The 8,268-nt window shown below is 43.0% G+C and overlaps 3 protein-coding genes across 3 annotated transcripts in view; 2 read left to right on the forward strand and 1 right to left on the reverse strand.

The window, feature by feature from the left end:
* Nucleotides 1-709: 709 nt before the first annotated feature.
* Nucleotides 710-3,107, forward strand: Cbr-pro-2 (the record flags this gene model as incomplete). The annotated part of the gene is made up of 6 exons (XM_002630941.1): nt 710-930; nt 977-2,104; nt 2,151-2,262; nt 2,308-2,535; nt 2,586-2,729; nt 2,781-3,107. 6 exons carry the CDS (start codon nt 710-712, stop codon nt 3,105-3,107), a joined length of 2,160 nt encoding a protein of 719 aa, XP_002630987.1.
* Nucleotides 3,108-3,386: 279 nt separating this feature from the next.
* On the forward strand, nt 3,387-6,107 carry Cbr-snf-5 (the record flags this gene model as incomplete). The annotated part of the gene is made up of 7 exons (XM_045242451.1): nt 3,387-3,417; nt 3,821-4,376; nt 4,424-5,318; nt 5,365-5,572; nt 5,613-5,806; nt 5,851-6,027; nt 6,072-6,107. 7 exons carry the CDS (start codon nt 3,387-3,389, stop codon nt 6,105-6,107), a joined length of 2,097 nt encoding a protein of 698 aa, XP_045092220.1.
* Nucleotides 6,108-6,388: 281 nt separating this feature from the next.
* Nucleotides 6,389-8,268, reverse strand: part of CBG02727 — a gene marked incomplete at both ends in the record, with an annotated part of 14,467 nt that continues 12,587 nt past the window's right edge. Inside the window, 5 exons of the mRNA XM_045242452.1 lie at nt 6,389-6,582; nt 6,633-6,755; nt 6,802-7,591; nt 7,691-7,819; nt 7,934-8,176. Coding sequence (XP_045092221.1) covers nt 6,389-6,582; nt 6,633-6,755; nt 6,802-7,591; nt 7,691-7,819; nt 7,934-8,176 — 1,479 coding nt within the window. The remainder of the gene's footprint in view (nt 6,583-6,632; nt 6,756-6,801; nt 7,592-7,690; nt 7,820-7,933; nt 8,177-8,268) is intronic.

Here is an 8,268-nt window from a genome sequence, read left to right on the forward strand (position 1 = left end):
CACGCCGGCAGATTGGCCACAAACGATTTTCTGCGCGCAGAAAGATTTTCTCGTTTGGCGACGGCTTCTGCATCTCTTCCCATTAGCCGAGACAACAATGACACTGACCAATTCATTTTTTGAATGGCTGCCGTTCGTCGTGTATTGCGAAAAGAGATGGCAACGTCTGGATGGGCAGAACTAAGAAAACGTGAAAATTAACTAAAAGCAAAACAACTTGAAGCAATGCTTTTCCGATGAAGCCGTCAATAGCTTAACGGTCGAACCGGTTCTCGCTTTCTATGGGATATAAAGATTTTGCGTCATTCCACTCTTTTTATAGCCAAAAACAGAAACACTAGTCACGATATAAAGTCAAAAATGGAACATTTTGAAAATTCCCGATATGCAAATGATACAATTCATACTACAGTTGATTTCCTTCTTCATTCCCTCCCACTGAGCGTCGTCTCGAAGTCTTCTCTCTCGGAACGCCATTATCTCTAGCCAGTGTGACCCCGATCCGGTCGCTTACCGTCACAAAATGTGGTGTTGAGAGGGAAAAGGAAGGAAAAAGAGGAAGAAACTGAATAGAGTAGTTTGGAGTAAGAGAAAAGAAGCTTGGTCGGGATGAATAGAGATGGGTAGAGACTTGTTCCAGTTACTGTAAACTTGAAATGTTTACTTCTTTGAACTTGGAGTAATACTGAAGATTATGTTTTTCAGGATAATGAAACTACTCAAAAAGTCCAGCTCTCTCAAAAAAGGAGTGACGAAACGCGCCAAACTCCAAAAGAAACCTCCATCTAAAGATGAAGCATCTTCTTCAGATGAGGAGTTGGCCAAGTTGGATGGAGAAGGAAGCTTAGATGGGAACGAATCGGAAGAGGATGACGGAACGGTGCAAGTTGAGAAAGGTGGAATGAAAAAACACAAGTTGGATTTGGAAGCGTAAGCTTGTTTTCATTAGAGACTATTCTTCATTTGTTATTTACAGACTGAAAAAGAGTGATCCAGAATTCTTCAAATTTCTTCAACAAGAGGATGCTGATCTTTTGAATATGGAAGAGGATGAGGATGACGATGAAGAGGGAGAAGACAATGAGGATGAAGAAGATGAAGAAGAAGAGGAGGAAAGTGATGAAGATGACGATGAAGAGGATGACGACAAAACAAAGATCAAGAAGATCCGAAAGCCAAAAGTGAAAAGCGATAGTTCAGGACGGCTTATCGTGGATTCCAACGTCTACTCTTACCTTCAACAAGTTCTTGTTCTGGACGATGAGACGACTACTCCAATCAATCCATCTGATGTTCGTATGGCGATTGATGTATTCGTTGCCTGCGTGGCCCGAGTTGGTGCTGATATTGAAGCTCCGAAGTATGTGATCAACGAGCAATCGATTTTTGAGGCAGTAGTCAGAATGTGCTTCCAAGCGATGCCAGATGTTCTTAAACGACTTCTGAAGGCTAGACCAGATGGCGAGAAAGTGCTTTTTTCCAAAACTATGATCAAAAAGTATCAAACCTATGTAAGAACCTATCTCCATGCTATGATTGTCTTCCTTAACGAAGTTCAAACCACTGAAGTGATCATCGCAACACTCAAAGCGATCACCAGACTCGTTGATCTCTATGCTCATTTCTCAAGAATGTCCAAGCTCCTCATCAAGGCCATCGTCAAAATCTGGAGTCGTAAGACTCTCGAATGCCGTCTACCTGCATTCGTCTGCATGAATCTTCTTGTCAAAAACTACCCACAACACTTCGTTCCTCTATATAAAACTGCCTATGTTGCATTTGTTGCCAACTCGAAAGTCGTTACCAATGAGACCTGGCCACTTCTGCAGTTCATGCATCGAACATTTGCCGAAATTACTATGATCAATCCCGAACAAGCATACAAATACGCGTTCGTCTATATCCGTCAAACCGCGGTGCATCTTCGAAACGCTATGATTGCCAAAGGTAGAAAGGATTTGATCTTTTCGATTTACAACTGGCAAATGATGCAGTGTATGTACATGTGGGTTCGAGTGATTGCAAAGGCTCACTCGGTAAATGGTGCTGAGCAAATCGGAGAGCTCGTCTATCCACTTATTCAAGTCATCGTAGGAATCTTCAAGTGAGAAATCGTTCATGTTTTCAGCATTAAATTCTATTACTTTCAGACTTTGCAATGCTCCAACCTTCTTGCCACTACGTCTCCATTGTTGTCAAATGCTTATTCAACTTCAAGCAAGTTGTACCAACTACATTCCTATTATGCAATTGTCTTGCGATGTGAGTTACGAAGTTTCAACTCCATTCCTAAATTTGAATTTCTAGTGTCTGGAAGAGCTGGCCCGCGAGCTGAAATCTAAGCCAAAACCTGCTAAAGGTGCTGTCAAACTTCCGGATATCGAATGCACCCTGAAATGCTCTACCCAATATTCTGATCTTCCACAATGGCGTAAGACTATTTCGGAGCACGTCTTCAGGACCATGATGCAATCAGCTCATCTTCTAGCCAGTCAGGCAGCATTCCCTGATGTCGCTTTGCCGATCAACCACAGAGTAATCTTGAAACGTCTTCTGAACTCTAACTGAATTTTTGATTTTTTCAGATCGCCACAATTTTGGATACGATGAAGAATGCGGATCAAGCTCATCTATTCCGCGGTTTCCAAACCAAGTTGAAGGAACATTCTCGATTTGTTCTCGATGTGTTGGCTCGAAAACACGTGGATTTGAATGATGAGATGCAAGTGGTACGTTTCAACCATGACAAAGTTGCCAGACATAGTTCGGACCTATTTCAGCGTGCCGTTCGTTTCGATCTCAACAACCCTGATTCACCGATCAAGTCATTCTACAGACAATGGGAGAAGGTGTGGAAGATGAAGGAAAAAAGTGCACTCGAGAATTCAAAGAAGGATGATAAGAAGAAAAAGAAAGAGGAAGAAGCGGCGAAGAAACGAAAAGCCACAGAGACGCTGGAAGACGACGACGATGAAGACGCCAAACCAACGATTCCAAAAGCCAAAAGGAAGAGAATCAAGATTGGAGCAGCTGCGAAGAGGGCGGATGCAACTGTTCCGGATCAATTCGCCGATATGTCACTGGCCAATTGGAGTGACGAGGATTAGACCTGTATTCAATTTTTATGTTGTTGATTTTATTGTTTTTTGGTTTTTTTGTTGTTTTTTTTCTAATTTTTTTATTATTTACCCCAAATAAATTTCCCAGCCAACGTGGATTCCACAAAAACCACCAATGCTACTTCCCCGAAAAAAGTTAGACCGATTTTCACAAATTCCACTGCTCACTTCTCGAAACTAGTAGCAACTCGAGAGTGTGGGCTGCTGTTCGCCACCAGAAGACACGTGTAATTGGCTGAACCTGAAAAAGAGAAAACAACCAACAAAATGGCATCGGTTAAAGATGATGAAGATCTCAGTAAGATTTTGGAATTCTGAGATTCGCGAAGTCAGACATTTTGGGATGAAGATTCAGTTTGTGAGGTTTTTAGGTTACTTTAGAGATTTGGAGTTCGTAAGATCCTGAGACTTTTAATCATCTAGATTGTCAGAAGATTTGAAATCCCGAGATTTGGAAAATTCGCAAAGTGACCGAACTTTCCCAACGCGCTTTTTCTAGGCCACCCTAGTTGGTTGATTGTAGCGTCTGATGTGTCTTCTAGGTCATTTTAACATGGCGGCTTAACTTTTGCAACTGGAGTTTTCTAGGTCACCAACTTTCATGTTTCGAACGTTCGAACGGATTTTTGAAAAATACTTTCCGAAGAACACACACTGATTCCAACATTCGGATAGACTATTCTTCTGACCTATACATTCAGAACAAACTCCATCTCCGAATACTGAAGGAACAAGTGCCATTCCATCGCCAACACCAAGTAAACTCAACACAACAACCAACACCACAACTGGATCCAAAGTCGATTTGGTTTCCGAAAGAATCGACGGACCGCCCGAAGAGGAACGAGAAGGATTTGGAAATGGAGTTGAATTCGTTTTAACCTGTCTTGGCCTCGCAGTCGGTTTAGGAAACATTTGGAGATTCCCAATGAGAGCATTCGAAAACGGAGGATCCGCATTTCTGATTCCATATCTCTCATGTGCGTTTCTCTTCGGATTCCCAGCTGTTTATTTCGAATTCCTGACTGGTCAATACAATGGAAAATCGCCACCGGTAATCTTCAGAAGAGTCATGCCATTTCTAGAAGGCGTTGGGTGGATGGGAGTGTTTGTGGCTGCGTTGGTTGCGATTTATTACATTGTGATTGTGTCATGGATCAGTATTTATATTGTCAACATCTTCCGAGGAGATTTCAACATTTGGAACAAGTGTGACAATCCTTGGAATCAAATGGAAACTTGTATTGATATGCTTCGGTGGGTTTTATAGATTTCTAGATAAAGAAAAAAAAATTACATTTCAGCCAAAAAGAATGTCGAGTGAATCACCCACCTGGCTGGGAGAATGCTACCGCGAAAATGATCCCCGAGAAAATGTTCTTCATTAATGGAACTTGTATGGATGCCAAAAAATTCGATGGCATTGAAATGCTCAGTGCCACTGAGCAATACTTCACACGTAACATCATTGACCCATCTACCGGACTCTACGATTTTTCTGGAATCAATCTTCCGATTCTGGCAGCTATGACTATTTGCTGGGTACTCACTGCGTTGGGAATCTTGAAAGGAGCTAAGATCATGGGAAAGATTTCATATGTTTCTGTTCTGCTTCCATACTTTATTGTAGTGGTGTTGTTCGTTAGAGGAGTTACTTTGCCAGGAGCATCTGATGGTCTTTATTACTATTTTGGTAAACCAGACTACTCGAAAATCTTCTTGACTCGTACCTGGACAGAGGCTCTCAAACAACTCTGTTTCTCACTTTCTGTTGGACATGGAGGACTTATTAGTTTGTCTTCGTACAGTCGAAAAAACAACAACGTCTTCAAAGATGCCCTAATCGTTATTATTGGAGACACTGTCATGTCCCTTGTCGGTGGAGCTGCTGTATTTTCAACACTTGGATTCTTAGCCAACCAACGTGGAGTTCAAGTTCCAGAAGTTGTCAAAAGTGGATTCTCTCTGGCATTCGTTGTGTATCCTGAAGCCATGACACAGATGCCACTGCCCTGGTTGTGGAGTTTCCTCTTCTTTTTGATGCTCTTCTTGCTTGGAGCCAGTACTGAGATTGCGTTGGTCGATGTGTTCTGTTCGTGTATTTATGATCAGAGCCCGAAGTATCGGAAAAAGAAGTGGGTTGTTGTCACGGTTTGGTGTTTCTTTTTATACTGTATTGGATTGGTTTTCTCGACTAATGTGAGTTGATTATTTTTTCTTAAATCGTCCTTTTACAATTTTATAGGCTGGTCTCTACTGGTTCGAAATGTTCGACGAATACGCGGCTGGATTCTCATCGGTTTGTGCAGTGGTTGGTGAACTTATCGTCATGATGTATGTCTATGGATTCCGAAACGTCAGAAATGACATTACCGAAATGCTGGGAGAGCCCAAGAACAAGTGTACTAAAGCTATCGGACCTCATTCGTGGTATTTTACGGCCAACTGGATGGGTATTGCTCCAGTTATTGCAGCGGTAAGTAATCTTTTTAGTGGATCCTTCCTTTATTCATTTTTTTCTGTTCCTTGTTGCCCTCTCCTTCCTTCGTGACTATCCATACAACGGTGATGCCAATAAGTACCCAATTGTTTTCGACATTCTCGGATGGTTCGTTTCGTTCCTCCCAGTCCTTATGATCCCATTATTCATGGTAATCAACTACATCCGATGCCGTCAACGTGGAAATGTGAGTTGAAATTTTCTAGATCAGTTCGGTATGGTTTTTTGTAGACTGTCAAATCTCAGTTCATGCTTCAAAAACAGCACGTTTCGTATCGAAGAATCGCGAAGAACTTTGACGCGGATCGTCAGGCTCAACAATCACAACTTCCAGATAAGGAGCCATGGGATGAGGATTCGGATGAGGAGAGCCGTAAGGGAGCCAGCGGAGATTTGGAAGTTGCTATGGTAGGTTTAAAATGATTAGAAAATAAGGGCATCGTTTTTTCCAGATCGACGTCAGCTCATCCACCCATCAAACCTATTGATGCCCTCTGGATAATCAAAATATGTGAAACTAAAATGCATGTGTATTGCTTTGAATAAATTTTTGTATTTTTATGTCTTCAGAAAACCAATAGATAAATAAATTACAATAACAAAGAATAAATAAGTTAGTAAATCAAGTAGGGCGATTGTGACAGACCCACATAGGTCACAGAAAGACGACGAAAAGAAATTGAGCAGAAGAGATGGGGGTGGAGTTTTGGTCCGAATTGTTAGAAAGACTATGGAGAAAGGGAAATAAATATTAAAAATTAAGAATCAATTAGTCTCCTCGTTTCACTCTCTTTTTATGGCACAGGGAGCTGCACGATTGGGCACACGCTGGACCACATTGTCGGGAATTCTGACCGGAGAAAACGCACTGTCCTTTGCAGACTGTTTGGCAGGCATCTTCACAAGAAACAACTGGGCATTGAGCTTCACAGGCTTGAGCACAAGCAGGAGCACATGTTGGAGCTGAAACACGGATTGGGGTAAAAAAGATATTGATAAAAAATATAGATTACCTTGATGGTAGCACTGCTGTGTGCATTGAGAGTCACATGGAAGGTTACAGTTGTAGTTGACTGTCAGTGGGACGGCTGGGTTTGGAGCGGTTCCGCAGAGTTGTTGGCAGGAAGCGTCGCATCCTAAATTGTAGATTATTGATTTGAAAGAAAACACAGAATTACTCACCTTGAATACATTGTGGCGAGTTGCTCTTGCACAGTCCTTGGCAATCACTGATACATTTTGGAGCACACAACTGGGTAGCTGATGATGGTGCCTGAACTGGAGCAGCGGCCACTGGAACTACTGGAATAGTTTGCATAACTGGAGCAGAGGTGCTCAATGGAGCACATGACTGTTGGCAGATGGCTTGGCATGCAGGTTGACACGTGGCAGCTTGGACGTTCAAAGTGGTCGACTGACATTCTTGTACACAGCTCTGCTCGCACATTGGTTGGCATTGAATGGAGGCTGCTTGCTGTGGAGCAGCTGTAGCCAGATTGACTTGAATCTTGACTGGTTGGGCTTGTTGAGCAATGCAAACTGGTTCACAGGCTGGCTGACATTGTGGTTGGCACGATGGAACTGGAGCGGATTGGACTTGAGTGGCAGCTGGTTGAGAGGCACATGCAGTCTGGCATTGGGAGTTGCAAACGGAACCACAGTGTTCTTGTGGGAACTTCTCGACACATTGAGCATTACAACTTTGTTCACAGACTGGAATACATTCTGGAACGGCAAAGTTGATAGTAATTTGTGGTAGAGATGAGGAAGTGGCCACTGGAACAACTGGAACGTAGGAGAGTGGAGCTTGGACAGTTTGGTAAACTGGTTGAGCTGGTTGGGCGCCAGCTGGTGTCGATCGTGGACATTCGGATGCACATACTTCCAGACAGACATTCTGACAGACACGGGCATCTGGATTATGTTGATTACAACCGTTCTGACATGTTTGTTGGCATGGACATTGTTGTTGCTGGAAAATCAAAATATTTGAGGATCTGGATGAACTGGAACCAGCTTAGGATAGTATTGTAGTCATCTACTATGCCACGTGTCATCGCTATGAACTTGCCTGAACACATTGGGAAGTGCACTGTGGTTGACAAAGTTGTGGGCAACTGGCAAGTTGCTGTTGTGGCTGTGCAGTACGGGGTGCTTGTGTCGTCGTCGCCACGACGATTTGCGGTTGTTGAGACGGGGTCTGAAGTTTAGCTTAAAATCCTGTGCTCGGATAAACTGATCTGAACTAAACAGTTCTGAAAACAAAATATGCGGAAGGCAAGCGTTAAACTAAAAAAGCTGAAACTCAAAAAACCTTGTTCGTGGCGATGATACATTGTGGTTCGCACGCTGGCTGACACTGCTCGACACATCCGACTTGCTGTCCTGTTACGGTGATTTTGATGATTGGTGGCTTCTGAAGGCATGATGGTTGACAAGCGGGTTGACAGCTCACTGGACATTGCAACGTGGCAACACATTGTTGTGAGCATTCTGGCATGCAAGCTTGTGGACATGAGGCTGCTGGTGAATTCGAAGATCGCAAGCTGTAGCGGTGCTGTGAAATACAAAATGGATCACACTGAGGCATGCACTGAGGAACGCATTCCTCTTCTATCGGGTCATTTTTAGGTAGGACATCAACAAAAG

This window comes from Caenorhabditis briggsae (genome assembly GCF_000004555.2).
Source record: "Caenorhabditis briggsae complete genome, chrII, whole genome shotgun sequence".
Lineage (NCBI taxonomy): Eukaryota > Metazoa > Nematoda > Chromadorea > Rhabditida > Rhabditidae > Caenorhabditis > Caenorhabditis briggsae.